Below are 22957 nucleotides of genomic sequence, written 5' to 3' on the forward strand. Positions count from 1 at the left end.
TTTTGTTTAGTACTCAAAAAATACTCAATTAAAAAAAAAAAAAAAAAAAACAGTGTGGTGTGTCGGGGTGGCCAGTGGGGTGGACACCTCCATTGGCCGCTATATCGCTTTACCCCTGACGAAGCGTGTGGTATGTCTGCGATGTGTACTCACGTCTGCATTTCTTACAGCAGGTCCCATCCACGTGGACTGGCAATGAGTCCTCTGAGCAATTTGTTGGCGGACAGAAAATCCTGCGGCACTCTACCACTCCATTCTGGAAGAAAATTTTTAACAGAGAAAAAAAAAAAGTTCAAATAATGTTGGTAAAATGAGTAAAACGCAATTATTTTCTGGGAACATGAGTTTGCACCGGAGAGTTGGCAACCCACTTTTAAGCGGCAAAATACAGCACATACTAACTATATACTGTATGTATATTTTAAAAAAGGAGATTAATGGCTGACACTCAATTTGTAATTATTATAGGCATATGACATTAGCACCAAGTTATCGCGACAAACGAAAAACGACACATAAGCAATAACCTGTTAATTTTCTCAACATGGGGGAGTGCACGTTTTATTGTAATCATGTTTTAATTAGGGCTTTGAATATAACCAGTTCAATTCTAATGAGAAGAATGGAGGGGAAAAAAAGAGAATGCTGTCAAGCGAGAAGACATGAGAGAAACATTCATAACATTAATCCAAATGCAGTGAGTGAAGGCGCCAAGAGCATGATGGAGGAAAAAAAAGTAAGATGCGATGCTTGGCCTGCTGGATAGCTTGCTTCAAATCATCACCTGCGTCATGAAGAGTAGAACAAATCAGGTTTGATTAATACATGAGATTCACTTTTAGTTCTTCTATTGTTTGATTGATTTTCCTTTGCAACTACAAAACCAAGTGCGCCGCTGCAGTCTGTTTGCGCTAAAAACATTACAAATGTAAGCCAAACATGCAATATCTTACAACTTACCGAAAACTGGACTACCAAACAAAATGGAAATAAATTTAGAAGTGATGTGCGCAGTTCACAGATCTTCTTCAAACATTTGTTCAGAATAGAAGCTGCTCTTTTCAGGATTGCGCTCTGGCTGCCGTACAAAAAAACGCCTTTTGTATTTCACCCGATTAATGTGAGCCAAAAATCAGATGTGTGGCATGAAAAACAAATATCCTCAATATATTATGGTTCCCCTTTCATTTGTGGGTGGGGAAATAAGGTCAGAGGCGTGATTCAAACCCAGAACCTTGGACTGTGATGCGGACACCTAGCCACTAACCCCAAACCAGGTATACGCACATAGTTATTCGTACGGTGCCATTGCGCTTTCAAAACATTAAAACAAGTGTGACACGACAATACACCGACAACGTTCAAGCGCCTTTGTCGCAAAACACTTACACAAAATTAATCACGGTGTCAAGAACAAGTTAAAATTTTAGCATCGGCACAAAAGTGCATTTGGTGTGCAGCACTTGAATCAGACCGAATGACCAGCCGCTTCTGCGTTGGCTAGCCTGGTGTAAACATCGACTCTCTTAACTGATTCATCGCTCAGTGCTGACGGATGAATAAAGACACTTAGTTGTCGGAGGCCCCGGAGGAGTGACGTGAGTTTTGAAGCTGATGCGTCTTCATTTCATGACTCATTGGAACTAATTTCTCCGGGATACCGCGCATATGGCAAAGTGGTCTATACAGAGGAGCAAATCACACCAACTAAATTCTCTCCAATCCTTGCTCTCTCGTGATACTGTAAATCGGATTCCCAAGGGCTCTCGGTGGCCTGATTCAACACGTTTTAAAGTCTTGGCTAGCGTGTGTGTGAGCAGACAGGGAGGCTAATTAGAGGGAGATTATCGGGGTGCCGCCCGGAAGCGGCAACGGTATCGGATTTGGCAAAGAAGGCTACCAGCAACAACGTACACAGTGTGGTGTTAAATATATTCAAATGATGTTGTTGTTGTTGTTGTTGTTTTTAAACGAAGCGTGATCATTTTGTACCAGAGATTTTCTCCTTCATGAGACAAGAGTAACACTCACCTTACATGCACAGTTCCTGCAATTTTGCGGCTCCGCCCACAGCTCCTTATCTCTGTAGACGAGGCCGTTGGCACTGCAGGTCTTCTCGCAGTGACATCCCTCAAGCTGGGTCAGCCTGGACTCGGCGTAATTTAGCTAGGAATGACCATAAAATCACCAGTCACAAAAGTAAATCAAAAAGTCGAACAGCGCCAGCGCGTTAACCCCTCCAGCCCTCTCCGTGGCCCTCTGGAATGCCCACTTTTGTTCAGAGCGCTGCTCCACTGGGAGCCAGTCATTAGAGGAAGAATAATAAGCCATCTTCATTCAGCTCACACTTCAGACCGTAGGCTAGAAGCTACAGTAAAAAAAAAAAAAAAAGACTGCAGACAGACACTCGAGATCCTGACGAACCCTCCTTTCACTCTTCCGCCCTTCTTCCCAGCTTGTTTCATTCCCAATTCTCTTGATGTTGGTCCTTCAACTCTGATGCCTCTCTGACATCCGCCAAAGAACTGTTTGCTCGTCTCGCGGTGATACAAATGACTCCTGATTGAAAGAAATGAAAAGGAAAGACGACCGGGTCTGACTGCTAATATTTTTTAAAGTTTATTACATTCGTTCCGACCAAGATTAAATAAGCACTGTATAGAAAAACTGTAGTTTGAGTGTTAAAATACACCCGTCACAGTTTTCAGAAGTACCGCCATATATTTTTTTTCCTTCCTTTAAAATGTCGACTTCTTTGCGGTTCCTTGTAAATTGAAATATTCCTGCTTATTTTTCTTCACTTGCGGATATGTTGTTAGGGTCGTCGACGAAGACGGGATTTATGATGCGTCACCCGACAGACGTCGATATTTTAAATTACACGGATGAAAGAAAAATGTGGTGTATACAGTATATGCAAGCAGGACCGGAGTGGGACTCATTTTCAGCCCTGAAGTTTCAAGGCTCAGACCGGCCTACTTTACAAGACCTTTTAATGAAGATACACAACTTTAACCTAACTCGCGCATCAATCTAAAACAATTTATCATTCCCTCCCGTGGTATTCAGTGTTTATTTGAACAAGTTTGAAAACAACTGACCAATAGGCAAGTATAACATATCATGGGAGAAGACACTTTACACTTAACAAGGCAGATTTATTAAACGCCGTTACCAAAGTAACCATTCGTTAGCTAACGTGGCACTTCGTGTTTGTGCTCTTATTTCAAAGCCATCCACGTCACTTAGGTGGTCGACTTAGCGGATTGATGCTAACTTTACGATTGCACGGAGGCTTTCTCGGTGTGCTTTGTTCTTGTTAAATGTAACAAGTGTGACTGTGTTAGGCCACTTTTATGCGCCAGTTTGTACAGAGAGGCTGTGATGTAGTTATCAAGTTTCTAGTCGTGTTGGAAAAAAATTGATCCCCGGATTCCCGGCTTCGCGGGCCAGAGTAAATTAATTGTATGAGCTAGGGCAGTGGTACGGGCAGCGCATACAGCAGCTCAGACCACTGGGCAATCCCCAGAATGTCCAGATTTACAGCTGCATGCAAGAAGAACTTGTCTTCCAACAGGAAAGTCTCAATGTGTCTTTATCCAACTTTTAAATTGCAGAAATATGGTGAAATGAAGGTGTGTTGACGCTTTTAAGAAATCTGCTCTCAATTGATTTATCGTTTGTTTTCAAAGACCAGCTATCGGACCTACCTGCCTGATTTACCGTACATACTTCCGGCTATGCTATAAAACACGTTAATTTATTTGTTAGATATCATTTGAAGGCTCCAGCATGCCTGCGACCCTTGTGATGATAAACAGATTAGAAGAGGGAGCCTATCCCGCCTGTCTTTGGGCAGTCGGCAGTGTACATCCTGAATTGGTTGCTAGCAAAATCGCAAGGCACAGATCAGGACAATTTGGAATGCCCAACCAACCTGCCCTGCGTATTTTTGGAATGTGGAAGAAAACTGGAGGACTTGGAGAAAACAATGCCAAAACATGTACAATTTTAATCTAAAAAAAACATTCCATCTTCAGTTTGTGTGCTTGCATTGCTGCAACACTCCAGTTTTGTGCCCTTCTTTTGGCATTGGTGGGCATTAACCCATGCAAATTAGGTCCAGCTGGCCCGAGCCTGCCATTTACGAGAAAATGAAATTACCAACACCAGTGCGAACAGTTGAACGGGTTGGGAAAGATCGGTGAATCGGTGGGAACACATTGACCAAAGTCATTCCTCGGATGATTTCCACATCATTAGATGAATTTGATGCAAAGACTCACTTCTTTCCGTCTTAACTGAGATACCATATACATGTTCAGAAATCTAACCTGAATAAGAAAACTGGACTGAACGGTGAAGGTCAATTAGGAAATGATAGGCTGAGCAGCCCTCAGTCTACCCCAGATTCTCCTGTGAGACCCACTTTTGCCACAGGGTCAGGAAAGTGGGGACTTGACATAAAATGATGGATTCTTCTAAGTGAGAGAAAGCGAGCAAGAGAGAGGAAAGAGAGAGACAGACAGAGAAAGAAATTCTAGATGCCACTGAACTATTGGACTTGGTTTTGGCTACTGGACGTCTGTGTGAGCTGTGAGCTTTCAAAAGCGGCCCCGTCAAAGCCCAAAACAAAAGAGACCCATTTGCAACGCAAAGCATCAGCCCTGAGGCGCCTCAGAGGAAATCGCTATCCAGGATATCGTGAGCGGTACCGACTGGCGGTGGTATCACACAAGTCAGAAGCTGATAGACGTGTGTCTCCAGTCTTTGAGACACAAGGCAGACACTCCGGCAAAATACCCAAAAATAAAAAAATGACGGCATAATATCTCGCCCTTCGAACCGCACACTTCGGGTGTGTTCAATAGTCTGAGTGTGTGATATTTCATTGTCCATTGAACATATATGATACATGCAAATGTCAAGGGAATCGATATACAATGCTTAGAGTCACTCTTTCTCGTACGCCACGACCAAATAAGAAAAGATTCACCTCTTGGTGAACTCTTGCAGTTCCATCACTGAAAGGCAAGGAGACATTTGGGGGAGTGCAGATGACCGGATCCTCCCCGCTGGGACTTGTATGAACCAATCAGGTGGCAAAGTGTTGCGTGTATGAATTTAAAAGGTGAATGTGTCAACACAGCAGGGTGGTAAACGTTCATCAGAAAGGAGTTTCGACTCATGTATTGCGTATTATTTTGTCGGAGACGCCAAATTTAAAAGCCTGCCAAAATCCAAAGATGGCAGTGCCCCGGATAGTTGCGCTGGCTCACGATAAGAGTGCAAACAATAACAACCGCAGTTCTACAGTAGAGTGATTTATAATCCAGTTAACGCATTCGGGAACTGCACAAAATGTGGTTTTGGTGGAAAGCCGTATGTGGAAAACTATGGCCCTTTAGTTACGGGAGAGCTCACTGGAACTGAATGTGAATAAAACCAACGAGCTGTGCTGTGGGGGAAGCCGCACCCGTTGACACACCGCATCTACTCCGTAGTTTTTGATATCTTGGGATGGACACCGACTTTCGTCTTCCACGCAGCAAATGGATGAGCTTTACAAAAAGGATCAGCACTGCATGTTTTAAGGCACCTGTGTCAAACTCATTTTTGTCGCGGGCCTGATTTTAGTTACAGTTTCCCTTGGAGGGCCGTTATGACATACAGTATAAAGAAGTCAAGAATAACGTTTTGTTCACCTATTGTTTAAGTTACTGTCATGAGGGTTTTGGTAACAAAAAAATTACATGAGAATTTAAAATTTTGGTAGATATTTTAGAAAGGATCATGGAAGTTGACATGTTTGAGCTGCTTTCGCGGGCCGCATAAAATTATGGTGCGGGGCAGATCCGGCCCCGGGCCTCGCGTTTGACACTAGTGTTTTAAGGGAGTTTTCACATCGGACAGAACATCAAAACGGTGTATCGCGGTCACTCATTGAGCCCGTTCTCAGATTTAGCATCACATCATTCCAATACAAAGCAAAGGAACAAACACGCCAGCATGATCAAACAAGCAGTAAACATCCCTAACGTCTCTCAGACTTCTCTCACTGCCCTGAACATTCACACGGTACAAAAGGAAGCAGTCTGCATCGCCACGGACTTGTCACATCCCTTCATCACTCTTTTAAGTGCCTCCCTTCAGGCGAACCATTGCGTGTGCATCTGGCCAAAAAGAAAACTTCCTACGACTCTTTTTGTTTCGACGGCAACGTGCCTCTTATTTCGCGTGTCACGACTGCAAGAATGTTTACCCTTTTTAGCTGTATGCGCTTTTATGTATTTGAAGTATGAATGTTTTGTGCTCTCCCAAGCTGAGACAAAAGTCAATTCATGACAGTATGGGAAAGACACTTTTTTTTCCTTTGTTTTGCAGTGTGTTGTAGATTTCATGGCAGTATAGTAAAAATCGAGTGTGTTTTATGTCCAGTCTGGTGAGCTATAATGGATGTCTGTCTTTGCGGGAGGCAATTGATTGTTCTTACCTTGAGGGTCATCTTGGCAAGTAGATCCTGCAGGTCCATAATGCCTTGCACCAGGCTCAAGAAATCACTGCAGGTTGGGCAGGCTGAAAGAAAAGAGTGGATGAACACAGCCGAAAAGATAAAAGCATCCAACTGATGGTGCAATTTCGACACAGATCAATAGTCAACAAAACTCACGTCTCGGTCGCATTGTTTTTGGCTTGTGGGAGCGATCGGCCTAATAGACAATCTAGAATTACGTGCCATATTATACTGACAAGGCTTTGGATATCGATTTGAAAACAGGGCGGGAGACTACCATGGGGAAATTAGCATTCGTGAAGAAGATTTTTCCTCTTCAAAATTATATTGATGACCGCCATCATATCAAAGTCCAGTTTCGTCAAGGCAAGAGTTCATGAAACACAAATGTAATATACTGTGCGTTTATGTTTCATCGAGACACTTACTGCGGTTAAGGTTTGGGCACTGGCTGATGTAGCCGTTGGGAGCAAAAACAAACTTCACATCCTGGATAATGCCCTGACAAGACAGAAAGAGAGAGATCCACGGATTAGATTCTCTTTTTCTTTCCCCCACTATTGATCCATCAGGTCCCCCTTTGCTTGATGTTTATCAGTAGGCGTCTTCACATGTCAGATGTTGAGTTTCATGTTTAGATCAAATCATTTGCTGCAAATGAAACACAATGCTCGCTACAGGGCCAACAGAACATGGAGCTCATTTGCATGACACAGGGCCACCGCCTCCACAAATGAAGCTACGTTCAGCACGACAACGAGGGTGTGTGATATCGCTCTTGATGATGCCGGTATTTCGATGAAAAGCATTTCAAGGACATGTTTTTAAGACACCGGGATCTGTTTTAAATGGTGAAAAAAAAAACAACAGATAACGTCTACCCTTAAGTACACACGCATCACGTTCAGAATTTGAAATCTCCTCAAAATGTGTCAATACAATGCAGCACTCCTTGAAAATAAAATGAAGGAAAAAGTACTTTGCTGTACATATTTAGTGCATCTACAACTGACCAGATGCTGACCAGTCTGCCAAGCATCATGAATGACAAGTCACATCCAGCAGTACATGGGGGGGGGGGGGGGGGGGGACATCTTTTGGGAAAACCAATCTTGTAAATCCCCCTCAAGCAGACTCACACAATTTGCCCTTAAAATGGGCTGCTGGAAACATTAAAATGTGTTATTTCAGCCACTTGCCACCGACCTTCCCTTGCTTGAGAGATTTGCGTGAAATCCATTCACATTGCATTTGCGTGGCCTTGATGCAAGCAACACCTTGCCACTGTATCTTGAGGGAGAGCCATGAGATGAACAGAATGGCAGCAAGGATTGAGACCACACACACACGGGCTGAGCACACGGTTAGACTGCACTTTTCCCTAGACTTGCGCTGGGCCTACTGACTCAATATACTGTGAGATCGTAATGAATACTGTTCAGGGAACTAAATTATAGCGCGTGGGTCATACAGGACACGGGTGTGCTTCTACGTCCAATAATAATAAGACGGTATTACCTCTAGCCACGTGTTCTAGTATAAGAATCCTTTTCATATCCGGTAATTTCATTGCTCGCGGTAGAGATGTTTAAATGTGATTGTACAGTGTCTCAAACAATCAATAAAAAAAAACGTAAAGAAAGAGACTCTGTACAAAGTGTTAAAAGATTGAGAAGTGGCAGAAGGAAGCAAAAGCCTATCTTGTCTTGTCGCTTCCTTATGATCCAAATCTGGGGGGGGGGAGACCCTCAACCTACCTGCAGAAAACCCTCATAAGAAAACGGCACGTAACTGCCCAAGAGTCCCTGAGCCAAGATTCTAGCCTCTCGGCAATGAGGCATGCCATCGAACCTCGTCCCCGCCGTGCTGGCCTGTCGATTAAATCATGAAGAACATTTGTAATGTAAGTATCCAATTTCAATCTCTAAATGTGTGGGCGACTAAATGTGTTTTAAGTCGTACTGTGGCTATTAAGAGACCTGCTGAGCTGAACACACCAAAAAAAATGTACCGGTAATAATTTTCTCTCCGTGTTATGCATTAGGGCTGACAGTACTAGCCATCACCATTAAAAGTTTGACACTGCAGAAACTTTAAATACGATCCCCTGTTGAGCAGAGATAGCTCAAACTAAACTCGGGGGCTGTGTTTCACCTAATTGTGACGTTTGAAAAATGTGAGTGAAATAATTTGGATTTTCATATTATTCATCCAACACTAATGTGAACCAGTTCGCAGAAACAGTAGTTCTTTAATTAAATCTTAATGTCGTTGCTACAGTCAGGGCCTGATTTACCAAAAAGTTTGCGATTCAACAAGGGACGCAAACTTGATTGCTTGATGATCTGAAATGGTGACGTATCAGATCTGATCTACTTGCCGGGAAGAAAATGGAGGTTGGCTTCCTAAAAGATATGGTATACTGTATCTATTATTCGAAATATATTTGTATAAAGAAAATGTTTACTACCAGCCCTCTATTATGTTTACTTTTGGATGTAAGAACTCATTTTTACTCACATGAAATCCTCTTTAAAATGAAACCAAATACCATGGATCTGTTCATTCCAGCCACCCCACCCCAAAAAAACAAAAATCTGTATTGTATCAAAACAAAATGTAAGCTAATAATAAAAAATTATGTAAAAAAAAAAAAAAAGTTTAATCTAGACAAAATTTTGGCTTGCAAAAACAAGACCAAACAACAACTTCAAACAAACAAACTAAAAAAAATCAATGTGCCACTGCAATAGGATCTCTTTTTGATATATTATATAAGACAATCTGACCAGCTCATCTGCAATTGATGAATATTTAATATGTCAGAACTAATAGCGGCACAGTGAACTTTTTGACACTCCAGCAAAAAGATGAATGCGAGTTGTGTAAGCAGATCCCGTGTCTGGGGTTGACTCTTGTCGATGTATGACCCGCCCTTGCAGCACACTGAGCAACAGGTTCAGGATTCAAGGTGTTACAAGCACACCTGTCAGCCAACATGTCAACCCCGACCATCGAAAAGCTGCAGGGGAAATTTCCGCTCTTCCTCCGTCACTTCACACCAACCAGTTTCCACGCCATCTGTCTCTTTGCTGACAATGACTTTTAAGCAATCCTTGCACGCGGAGCGGCAACATTTCAAGCACGAAACCAAAACCGTGGGTAGGAAATTGCTGAATCTTTCAAGACCGGAGCTTTCTTCAAGTAGAAAGATCCTCTTAACGTCTACAAAGAGGTGAATGAGGAGCCGGCGGAGGGAGCTGAGACGGCGGCCTTCAGATTCCGAGCAACATCATTGACACCACAGCGGAGAGTGGAGGCTAATCAATATGTAGGCGAGAGGAAAAAAAACAAAGTCTATTGATTGAGTGGGCAGGGATGTGGTTTCAACAAGAACAAAATCATATCTCTGACATAATCTGGCATGTCCTTTTGGCTGCTCTGAGCACATGCTGCAGGGTGAGAAAATGAGCAGTGATTAAAGATCGACATTGTAATGAGCTTGGGAATAAGCGTTTCAAAGCACACACTGTGCTGGATGCAGCTCCTCTTGAAGCCCCCCTCGGTACTTCTTCTTGTGTCTTCTACCAGGCTCCCTTTTTACTTCCAAGCCCAGTGCAAATCTGCCCAATTATCCCAGGCAACTTTAAATGTGAAGCACGTTGAGCTCCAACGAGGGAATTGCAGGACTGTGGATGCATCTTCGTCCGAGTCTCACCTTGAACAGGCCGTGTTTGTGGCCGTGCTGGCCCAGCCAAACGCCGCTTCCCGGCGTGAGTTCCATCTGAGGAGGGTCGATCACTCGCTCATAAATCCTGTCAAGACAAAAGACAAACAAACAAAGAATTGGACGTGAATATCTTGCACCCTAGTGTCGAGTAAATCACCCGTAAAAAGCATTTGTTTTCGCTGTACGTGTTCATAATACGGTTCCCCCAATCGCATGAGCACCATGTATCACCCTGTCCAACCATTTTTTTTCCAAAGATATTTTAATGGTTTCGTGGCAAATCTGTTTCTTTGAATTAGCTCTAGTTCTAGAGAAATCTGATTTGTGACAGTTTTTTTCTAATTTGTGACCATTTTTTGATTGACAATACATTTAGGGGTATTAAAAATTACATTTGCTGTCTAATAAAAGTGAAGCAACATTGTTGTCTACTGCTCACATTGCCCGATTTTCTGAATTCTTGCTTGATTTGCATATAGAAGGCTCTCCGCAATATGCATTGGCCTGTTTCTCATTGCATCAAAAATGAACGAATGCTGTCTGGACATGCTTGAAAAGACAAATAAAGCCTCAGAGTTGGGGCACAAAGAGAATTCCAATGTCAAAATGTGCATATTTTCTTTCAGCACTTTTGTGAAACAAAAACACGGAATGTGTCAAAAACTTGTGCCATTTTGGAAAAAAAAAATCTATGTGATTTTGGGATTCAGCAATATCAAAAAAAAAAGAAAACCTTAAACCGTTGAAATGTTATTGGCACCAAAATGTGCTGACCAGTGTTATCAGAGTGAATAATATGAATGACCAGTAAAGTGTCAATGCTTTCAAAATACAGATTTTTTAAAATGCTCTTTTGCCATAATCTATGATTTCGGTCTTTCAAACAAACCACTCTTAAAATCCAAAAAAAGAAGGGAAGCCTGGCGATGGGACGGAATTTGTCGTTACTCTGATTTACAGATGGGTCAATAAGTTTAGAACCAAAGAACGTGTTCAAAACCTGAGCTCTAAAGCTGAGAAACTGGAACGTATTAAAGTAGTAATATTCTGCTGTCAGGGACTCTGTTGCATCCCAAAGAAGTTGATCCGGGACTCTCTGAAGTAGATTTTGGTTATGGACCTGAAGTTGTACCCTGACAAAGTCTCGATTCAACAGAAGATCAACCAGGAGTTATGTGTTGTTGGTTCAGTGGAAAAAAATGATGTTAACCTGGACTATCAATGGTTTATGCTTCACAGGCAAAGCTCACTTTCTCTTCTCTGGTCATGTAAACAATCACAGCAATGTTCTCGGGTACAGCACAGCCACAGCAAAGCAAGGGACTTATATACGTTCCAATCATTGTGGGTCGGATTGGATGTTACGGTCTGCACTGCGTTTCTTTCAATCATGTGGTATTCGTTGCGTTTAATGAGAGGACCTGGTGTTGCCGTCCTTCGTGGAGATAATACTGAAGTAGCAGGTGGATTAAGTTGGGCTGAGTCTTGTCGAGAGCCTTGAGAAAAAGGTCCTTAATTGAAGGTCTGTGTCCAGTTTTCACCTGAACTGTCGTGCATTAGCGTCCATGCAACGGAGATCAGGGGCAAACCACGGCGCTGGTTGGGTGAAGGAGACTTTTTTTTTCACAGAAGCAACAGAATACAGTACATGTCTAAGACCAGTGATTTCATGACAGACGAGCTCACCAACTCCAAAAAAATGCAACATTAGTTAGCTCAATAACGTACCTTAGCCACTTTGCTAGGGGGAATTGATGGTGAGTATAAGCAATTTAATCCGAATATTCATATGCCTCTGGACATCGGTTATAATGACGACGGCACGAGCGCGGGCCAAAATTGCGGAGGCCGTTTTTCTTTCTTTTTTTTTTCCATCAGCATAAAAACGCTGATCCACAGAGGACAGTGGGCATTATCTCGACCAGATAAATCACAAGAACCCTTTTTCATAGCTGTGGGGGTTGCTTCCAAAACAGACTAGAGGACAAAAAGTACAATTTGTAAGACAGAAAGGTCAGCAGTGCAGGTAATTGCCCATAACAGTCCCATAAACGTTTCTTCGTATACGGTAAATTACAACTAGGTTTAAGCTTTCACCTCAAGCGTGTTATCGAGCTCAGTTAAACTGCATTCTTGTTGAACATTGAGTAAAATCCTCACAGTAGAAAATGTGGGGGAGATGCTAATCCCGCACTGAACAGCTCAGACCACCAGCTCCGTCAGATTTAAATTCTGTGCTGTGTACGCATATGAGCTGACCTACAACAGTTCTCACAACCTCTCAAACTAAAACCACATCTTACGCAAGCAAGCAAAATGTATGATAAGATGAAGTCAGGCAACTAAATTCACATTCGTACCTTTCAACAAGTATTTCCTAAGACTAACATGCAGATGTTTGGAATGCAGGAGGAAACTGGAGTATCCAGAGAAAAGTCATGCAAGCCAAAGGAGAAACATGGCGATGACACACAGGAAGGCTCGAGTGAAAATGCATTCCAAAATCTTGGGGAGCTTCAACTGTCATCATGCATGCGTCCAGCATAGAACAGGAGCTGTCAGTGCACCTCAGACAATCTGGATTGTGGAGTCTGCTACTGTAAACTGATGTGTACCGTTTTTCTTGCTGACAAGAGACCAAAAAAAGCACCTCATTATAACTCATTTTAATACATTTCAAAATAACTCTCGTGTTTGCCTCTCTTTCGATTTTTTATTTATTTTTTTAAGTGTGTGCGCATGTGAGTGTGACGCAGAGTTAGTGCTGTTTCTCTGGTTTTGCTCCTGTTCCGTTTAGCTCGACAGTATTTTTTATGACCAAAGGACACTTACTCGGTTCTTCTGTAATGGGTGTCATGTATCTGAGCATTTCACTGTTTGTGACATTTGACAAGCTGGGCTTTGGGTGTCAATGAGCGCTGATATATTAGCAACTTGTGCTAGCCACTAGCTAGCTGTAAAAAGAAATCAAAGCCACAAGTGATTGAGTGTCAGAAAACGTCTGACTGTCATTGACTTGAACAGTAAATGATGATAAAAACTTTGTTTAGGTTTAGTTTTTGTTTTTTTACCATCCATCCAACTATCGATCCATCCACCCATTTTCTGAACCGTTTGTCCGCACCAGAGTCGTGTGCATATAGGAGCCTAACAGGGAAAGATTGCAAGACTTCGGACTCCAAAGCATCATCAGGTTTGTGGAAGACATTTTTTTCTCACAGGCACAGTACCTATAACATATTTGGTGGGGTTGTCTTTGAGTAATTGAGCAAAACGCAATAACTAGCCTACCAGCTAATGCCATCTTTAGAGTATGCTATCCATCTGAGAATTATAAGAACACATCTGTGCCACCAATGCAAGCAAAAGTCAAGTAGATGAATTCTTAACTACTGTTTTGAGCTTCCCCAAAGTCTCTCAACGTAGCGGTTGGAATTAAATCACAGTTAACGTCTCTCTTTAAAGCAAGTGACCTTGCGTAAGATCTTTTTTTCAACCAGCGCTTGACATCTTCAAACTATGGCGATAGAAGAGGCTGATATGATCATTCAAGCCATTTCATCTGTTTTCTCAATCGCTCCGCCTTGGTCAAATGACACAGACAGGTTTGTTTACCTGTGTTTCCATCAGACCTATTGCCAAATAAGAAATACTGTGATGTGATGGCGAAAAGGTCCATTAACTCATTCACTCCCAATGACGTTTTTAAACGTCTTTTCAAACTTGATCTAGAATTGGCTGGTACTGAATGAGTTAACATACAGTAACCATTTTTTGAAAATGCACAACGACAACTTTTAAACCATCCTGATTTTATCATGCATGATGCATTGTGTGTATGCATACAATGATGTATTCTATGTATTTATGCTAGTTGCTTGACACTTAGGAGCTGTTCAAATGTGTTGTGAACATGCCAATGTCTTCCCGTCTGGACAAGCTGCCAGGTCAGGTCATTTTACTCGATTTTGTCTCCCCCTAATCTTTGTGTCTTCACTCTTGTCAACAGCTAAGCAGCAGGGAAAGGTTTCACAGAGGAAACGTTAGCGCACCGTGACGCCAATTAAAACAGCAATGTGCTATGGGGCATGTTTGCATAGTCTGACGTTAGCAGCAGCACCCATCAACGGCTAATTACAGAGACTCTTCACCAGTCGACATACTGTACAGCGTGATTAACAATGCTCTTTTATCACCATGGTACCAGTTTCAGTGGGTAACAGATCATGTTAGCAACCACAATGCCATAATGAGAAGAACATTTCACCAAAAAAATGTTTTGCATCACTGCGCAAAACAACTTTCAAAAAACAATTTTCTTTTGTTCTGTGTGAAGAAGATATTAGAGGATCACAAACTTTGAGTCAAAATGAATTTAAACTCTTAACAGAAGGAAATGCAGCATTTGTATGGAAGGTGACAATATTACACCGTTTCTCACAATTTGGAGGTTGAATACATCCATCAATCCATTTTCCAACCTGCTTTATCCTCACGAGGGTCGTGGGCATCCTGGAGCCTATCCCAGCCATTTTTGGGCAGTCGATGGGGGACACCCTGAACCGGTTGCCAGCCAATCGCAGGGCACACATAGATGATCAACCATCCGTGCTCACACTCACACCTATGGACAATTTAGAGTGTTCAATCAGCCTGCCATACATGTTTTTGAATGTGGGAGGAAACCGACGCGGGCCCGGGGAGAACATGCAAACACATCTCACATCAGAGGCAGGAAGTTGACTGTCTTGGTCCTCATTCCTGAGACAGAGCAATACGGAGAGGTGCTAAGTGCTGCATAATGGGGAAGTGGAACATTGATTGCAGCATATGGTGGAGAAGGTGCCATTAGGTTCGTGTTTTACACAGTCTACTTATATTAACTAGAAAGGCAGCCCACTTTATATCACGATAGTGGCCAAATGTGACTACGTTCGATTTTAAAACCACTAAATTTTATGGATACTGGGACACCGCGGAGAGCTTTTCCATCACGGCATAATTTTGACGGTCCGTCGGCATATTTCTAATTCTTACTAAATGCTGGATTTAAGGAAAAGCTCTTGTAGCCGTGCCGCAAGGCGTGGCCGGCCGGCTACAGTGTTGATTACTGGAGAACAGTGCAGCAGATGCAGTAAATATTATCTGTGTTGTCGCAGGGTATGATGTCGAAATATAAACAGCTGCCAGTAAAACCTGACCTGAAATATCTTAGCAGCTGCCTCTTTTTTTATGTGACTCCTGACAGTCGTAACACAGTGAGTTGGTGAACATGCCCAAGGCCACCTGTGCCATTACGATCCAACATCCATATGCGCTCTCTTATCCAACCCTGAGCTGAGTTGAACATGAAAGCATCGACTTCAATTTCCACCGAAAGCAGCGCTCTCCCTACTGACAGAAAGTGATCCTCACAGATGTTATATCAAGCAACCGCTGTTGCTGTGCAACATACTGTAAATATGTGACACTATCAAGACGCTCCAGTTAATGGAAACGACAAAAAAACACACCAATGAAGATATAATGACACATTGAATGGGGGATGGAAGCAATTAGATGAAGCCAACTCCTTTCGGAACAAAACTTTGAGGTAAACGAATCCTGCGAGACAAACAAGAATTCCCCCCACCCCCCTCGCCCCAAACTACGACAAAGCCTTATGGGCTTTGGGTTTACACATCAACATGCACAAGGGTGCTCATTATTCAGCCACGGGCTTCCAAACAGTTTGTGAAGTCATGTTCATTCGCCCACTTAAGTAAGCGTAAAAGAAAAGAAAATACTTTCATCAGTGCGAGATAAACCGACTCTGCGTGAGGAAAATACGGCCTGGTCGGATTTTTCAAGTGGCAAAATTGGGACGATAACAAGTGGCGTACGTGTGTGCGTGTATCCGACCTAAATTATAAACACCCTTACGAACAAAGATGGGATGTTGTGTAAAAAAATAAATAAATAAAACACAAATAAAATGATGTGCAAATCCTTTTCAACAACATTCAGTTGAATACACCGGAAAGACAAGATGATTTAATGTCCAAAGTGATATACAATATGCAAATTAGTGTCCTCTGTCTTTAGTTACATTCTACACACAGTCCCAGCTCCAGCGGACTTGAGCTAAAGTCAACAAGTATAAAGGGCACCCAAACCAAGGGAATCACTCGAGGCAAGTACAACAAGTACTTGAGAGACAACTCAGCTGACGTAGCGCAAGTGTTATGCTGGGCATTTTTCTTCAGTTTTTGGCTTCGGGTGCGTGATGAAAACTCCGGCCAAGTGGTCGAACTTTTTAAATGAAATCTGTGAGGCAGGAAAAGTTTTCACGGTAACTTCATTACGTCGTGTTGTGGATTGGGAGTGAGGTTGCACTCGTGTAGCGTTTCTGTTCTCATCTTTTGATGGCTCCATCGAAAGCATTAGAAATTCCGGCTCTGTCATTGCAGCGCAACGTATCTGTCGTAGATTTCAAAAAAGGCCATCTATCAGTCTCTCTCATGCTTCCGTTTCTGAGTTTTGTTAATAGAATGAATTGGAATGTACCATAACTACAATTTTGCGGTTCAGCATGCAACGTCCGAGACGACAAGTCTGTGATTGACGTGGCTGCTCACCAGTTCCATAAACCCAGTCCATGGAAATAAAACACCTCCAAATCTCAAAAGGATGATGGGATATCTTTTTCTATTATGACATTGTTGTAAAAAAATTAATAAAAAAAAGAGAGAAAGAAAAAGAGGGCACAACGGTAAGCGGCAAAAAAAGGCAACTTGAGTCTGAAAGTAGAGCACATACGATACGATAGCAGATGCATCATGACCTGTTGCCGAGGACACGACTTGCATGCCATACGTGGATCGAGATGGATCCCGATCGGGTGTCCTCACCCAGTCTGCCCACTTCCTATCTGCACTTACCTCACCTGAACAATGACCTCATCTGCTCATCGCAGCGCCTGCCCTTTTTCTGACAGTAGTGTCACCAGAGTTATTTTCCATTGGTATGAAAAACAATTAAAAGTAAAAACAACGATGCAAAGTCTTGTAGGGCGTGCATTTGTGCATTCAAGTGTCCCTCGAGTCTGCTTGTCACACCTCTGCCTCATCAACAGCGGGGAGCCCATATTTGGGCATCTGACTGCAGTAGATGGCTTGGCGCTCTTGATGACACACTCCATCAACCACCCGCCCCCCTCCGGCCCCCACGTAAAGCCATATTGGAGAGCCTGAAAGCAAAAACGTAACTGGGGAAGCAGGCCGATATAAGCTTAGCAACGCTAATGATAGCTGAAAGCTGGCAGAGTGGCGGACTCACGGGTTTTGACCTTGGCATGAGCAACCACATTTGTCACACAACAAGAAGTTTGGGCAACGCTTTCTGACGGCGGGTAATTGTGAATCAAATCATTGTGAAATCAAGGCATTGGTCACGCAAAGAGGAAAGCAAAATAAATACCAAATCCCCATCAAGAGGCGGGGGAAAGGAAGCTTTGATGAATGTCATCCCGTCCGACAAAGGCTCACAATAAGCTTTGTAAAGCGATGAAACAGAAGAAAGCACGTGTTCGGTATAATACAGATGGATGAGACGCTACGCAGGTTTCAACGCTCAACCCGACATAAATTAAAGGCTGAGTGCCAGATTAATTCAAATGGTGGCCATTAATTCCGTCACCGCATTCTCCTAAATGCAGGGTGATTATTTTGAGTTGCAACCCGAGCTGGACCTCTCAAGCAAAACTGCTAAATATTTCACAACAAAAGTGTACCAAAAAAAAATCAAATTAAAACCAATGCATCAATGACATTTTCAAATGCCTTTCATTACGCTGCCTGGCAAGGAGTCAAATCACTCGAGATTTTTGCCTCAGGTGCTTATAAGCAGCCATTGATTAAACGTGCTGGCTGTTGCCCATGGATTGAAACACAATAACTGCACATCAAGCCGTCTAGAGCTGTAACAAGATAAAACATTCAAACAGAAGAATTTCCGCGCAGGTCATAGTTGAAAAGTGTGAAGAGGCCAGACAAGGTGTCAGAGATGCGTTCAATTGAACAATACTGATCTCAACAATCAAAGACTCGGCTTTCAACTATTACGAATGTTTTTTCAAGTTTTCTATCATTTTTCAACTTCATGGCACGCGAGTCTTCCAATGTCATTTTTCGTAGCTTGTTGAAATACAGTAACCCACTTCAAAAAGGAAGTAAAAACAATTCACAATCATCCAAATAGGTTTTTCATCATCAGACTAATTCTCCAGACCAATTGAACAAAATCTAATCATATAGTAATTTATTATCATTTGCAACGTTTTGCCAGGCTGATATGCTGGGGAGCAATGGAGAAAAAAAAAAGACATATCTGTCTTTGAGCGCACTGGCATAGTAAATGAGGAACGCAGGATGTCATTTTATGGCTGCTGGACACAAAGGTAATACAACATGCATCATTATAAGACTTTCAAGGTGTATCGCTCCCAGTTTCTTTCCTTCATTAGGCACTGACGCCATGAAACTAATGTCCGTAAACTGCCGGCAATTCAATGTTTCATTTTAACGATTCAAATGATCAGAGGCCCAAAATGATCTTATTCGTCCTGCCGTAATGGCAAGGGATATATGAGGAAAAGTCAATGATAAATAAACACTAAACGAATGCAGAGACACGGACAAACCCAAATTTGAGGCTGAAAACTACATCAGCAATGGTGTATTTATAAACAAACAAACAAAAAGGATCAATAACCCTGTGGTGTGTCTTAAATAACTGTGAACATGCAGGGGCAAAATGGCTGCCAATTTTAAAGTCACTGATAAAATCATGCTGCATCCCAAGATTTGGTGTATTTTGGGGGATTTTTTTGAAGACAAAGCTGTTTTGGCCCTCTTTGAGAGCAAAACAAAAAAAAAACACCCCAAAAAAACAGGTCATCAATTTGACTGCTTTTGCACGGGTGCCTTATCGCTCGTGTCGAAGACGCATCCTTTCTGAAATGAAGGCCACAGTGGAAATAGTGGGAAATACAGGACAAGTGCTCGCTCAAGAGAAATAAGCTTTGATGCTTCTCCAGCAAAGTGTATATTTACTACGAGACATTATTACTCCCATAACTGCAAATCTGAATCGACAAATACGGTCGTCGTCGTCACCGTGTATTCAATACGTTCCAGCAGTTACTAGCAGTGTCATTTTTGCAGTTTTGCAGTTCCCTGTGAATGTGAAACATACCCTTAGTATTGAGAGAAATATGACATGGTGCCCACGGGTACGAGGTAGCCCCTAAGAACCACATGAGAAGCCCGTGGGCGTGTTCCAAGAATAGCTTACTAGTGGTGTGGCATTGTGATTTTCTAGGAACTGGCAGCGATCACGTGTTCTCTATTGGTATTTACGAGTTTCCTAATTGTTGTGAGAAATCTTTAACATGATCAGTGCCTTCTTACAGATGGATCATTCAGGTAATCACAACTCCCCTTCATTTCGAAGTACAAATTTTGTGTCGACCGATTTTTGCTGTTGAATTCGCAGAGTGATCCAATTCTTTTTTTCCCCTAGCCTTAATAATGTCACATTTAACCGTATTTTGAGCAAATCTGTTCTTTCAAAAGCTTGCATCAAATTGGTAGCCCCCTGCGCTATTCAGCAGCCGATAAGTAGCTTTAAAATGGTTGGTGACCCCTGATCTAAAGTATAACATGCACCGGTGTGTTGTTGAACTTACTGTTTCATACCAAACAAATTGACCGTGTCCTTATGCTGTTCCGGCACACACATACTGTATATACTGTGTATATATACTGTATATATAACAACAGAAATATTGCTAAGAGTGGTATTCCAGACTGACGGCCTGGCTGTGATTTATACGTTTTCATAGATGGAACAGGACTTTGCAGAACCAGTAGATATAGAAATTTGGCCGACTTAACCTGAAGGTGAATGTCTCACTCTGATCATGTAGCATCTTAACCCGCGGCAATACACATGGGAGGTCAGCAGGGGTTTTTTTTCTCTTTTCCCTCTGGAGACCATTAACATTCCCCCCACCACTGACAGACGTTTATACAGTCGGAGGCACTGAGGACCAACACTAAGCTGACTGCTTTGTCATGGCTGAAGTGGCCCAGCCGTAGCAGCTGGGTCTCAAGATGGCGTGCCTTCAGGGGGGGGGGGGAGTTCTGCAGCCAGGACACACGGAGCATTAGCCATGCTGGTGACTGCCACAAATATGTGAGGCTTAAAATGGCTTGAAATGACTAGCCGGGTAGGAGCGGAACGGTGTTGTTTTTAATGTCATTTTTTTGTTGTGTTACAATTAACATACGGTCCTGCCTCAAGCTAGCTTAGCGCATTCTTTTGACCACTCATAAATGAGACAGATGATTGAAAATGTCTTGTATCTGTGAATAGATGTGACCAGGGAAAGCGATATGAGCCATATGCATTTACAGATTTTGCTTAATGTAGGACTTTTTGAACAAATCAATGATTATAACTGATCTTATTTTTTATAATAGCTCATATGATGCAGAACGTTAAACATAGCACACAGACATGTGCTATCGGGGTGGAAGGCAGTTTGCAAGCACCCACTTCACAGCGGACTGTGATCGCCCCGGCCAACTTTACATGTCCCAGTGGAGGTCTGCTTGCAGTTCACCATAATGTTTGCGCTTCAACCTTGGACCCCAGCAATCTGGTTTCTGCTTCCTCCATGTCAATGACTGTCCTCCTCTCGCAAGTCATTTTAAAAGGGAATGGGAGGAGAAGCTTTGATTGGCTGCAAATCAGCTCAACTGTGTTCACGCCCACAACAGCGCAAACCGTTTCTTTCTAACTGTGCCAAGATTTGTACACATTTAGATTTGTATTCGGCACCAATCAACTAATATGATGTGGGAACTCTATATATTTATAAACCATATCCAGATTTTGTAGTCCTCACGGTAGGCCTTTTGAAAACTGACTTGTGAAAAAAATGATTCTATTCTTTGCAGTAATGATGCTTAACATTAAACGTAATCACATAATGTATAAATATTTCAAACCAGGATAAATGTATAGTATCGCATGATATTGCTCCCTGAGCATTACTATCCATGCTGGGGCAAAAGCTCTCGTTCTAATGCAAAATATGAAGCCTTTTTTGCCCCCCCTCAACCCCCGCTTAATTTTGTGACTCTCAAATTCTTTGCATGTGAGTGACATTAAGACTTTGGAGCTAGAGTGAAACCAGCATAGCGGAGAAGAAAGAAAAAAAGAAAGACTGACAATTCCAAAGAAAAACAAGAACTATTTCCTGTCTCACTAGCGTCACTGAAATATTGAATTGAATACAACTTTATTATCAAATGTGCTGTACCTATGTGTAACATACAGCACAGATGAAATTTCTTCCCTCTCAACATAAAATGCTTTTGCCTCTGAGCTGCCACAATAGCATTGTGCATTTAGTGGAACTACTACAAAGGGAAACTTTGAAATGATGAGGTGCGGAAAATGGCAGAGATTGCATAAAAATGTCACTCAAGGTGTACAATACATATCAGGAGATGATGTCAAGTAATTTAGAATGCACGTGACCTTTTTAAGAGTGACCTTTTGACGACAATGTCCTTTTGCGAGAGACACACAAACACACACAATGAAGACACATCTAATCTGCCACTATGTTCACTGATTGAGCATCTTGCAAGTCTAAGTGTGCCTCAGAGGCAAAGCTGGGAGCAGAACTAAGATTTTTTTTCTGATGAATGAAATGTTCTTACCATAAGTGCTAGGGTGGAGTTTTAGATATTTTAGACATTTTAGACTTGGTGACAAGGGGAAACGTTTTTGTATAAGCCACTCGAGCAATAAGAGCTTTCGAGCAGAAAAGAGAAGCAAAGACTGATTGAGGAGATCTTCAGCAAGGGGCTGCTTTTGTTCGCAGCCCATGTGGCACCCCAAGGAGGAGAAACCAAGCTCCGCATTGAGGGTGGCTTTTATCACACTTTTAGCAGAGCATTGTCTAAACTGGGTGCCAAGTAAAAGGCTTCGCAGGAGCTGAGAAGGAGCTGGCATCAGGAACTCAGCAGTAATGAGCCCAACAGCTGAGGCCCTTTGGGAAACACGAGCCAGTGTGCACACAAGTTGACCTTCTGTAAGTAGAGGACGGACACAAGGTTGTAAGTGACAGGCACGGCTTATTTCATTACGATGATTAGCTATTCCAAAACAAAAAATTGACTCTGAGTGACAAGGATGTATGTGAATATATTGGGTGTATGCCAGTCATTCGCTTTCGAGAATATGGAGACATATTTGCATAATGCAATCGAGTCCTGTGAATGCATGACCTTGCCCGCGCTCCGTAATAACACTTTTGGAGGTAACGTCACACAAATGTGTTTGCGTGATGAAAAAGGCCTACAGCAAAGCGCTACAATCCAATAAATGCGTTGTTTATCAGTTCATTTGTATATGGCTGCTCTTCCTGAGCAAGACGGATGTATTCATTTACAAGCATATTGTGAGACGACTTTCCATGCCCATACATAAAACATCTCGTGAAGAGCCACCGTATTTCAGGTAAAACGGCGAATCATTTTGCTTATGTACAGCACTTTGGAAGTTGGTTACCACACCAGGAGTTAGCATAAGAATTTCGAAATTGGAGGTGGAGGTTCAGTGTCTATGACGAATAAAATTGAAGCAATTGAGACATT

At 42.4% G+C, this 22957-nt stretch overlaps 1 protein-coding gene across 1 annotated transcript in view; it reads right to left on the bottom strand.

Annotated features, from left to right (window-relative positions):
- Positions 1-22957, bottom strand: part of LOC147207971 (protein kinase C-binding protein NELL1-like) — a 126667-nt gene that overhangs the window by 80500 nt on the left and 23210 nt on the right. The window contains exons 5-9 of the mRNA XM_086107672.1: positions 10233-10329; positions 6943-7015; positions 6494-6576; positions 2032-2166; positions 154-256 (exon numbers count right to left, since the gene is read on the bottom strand). Coding sequence (XP_085963798.1) covers positions 154-256; positions 2032-2166; positions 6494-6576; positions 6943-7015; positions 10233-10329 — 491 coding nt within the window. The remainder of the gene's footprint in view (positions 1-153; positions 257-2031; positions 2167-6493; positions 6577-6942; positions 7016-10232; positions 10330-22957) is intronic.

Source organism: Hippocampus guttulatus, chromosome 3, assembly GCF_054856545.1.
Source record: "Hippocampus guttulatus isolate MCC_2025c chromosome 3, RoL_Hgut_1.0, whole genome shotgun sequence".
Classification (NCBI taxonomy): Eukaryota; Metazoa; Chordata; class Actinopteri; order Syngnathiformes; family Syngnathidae; genus Hippocampus; species Hippocampus guttulatus.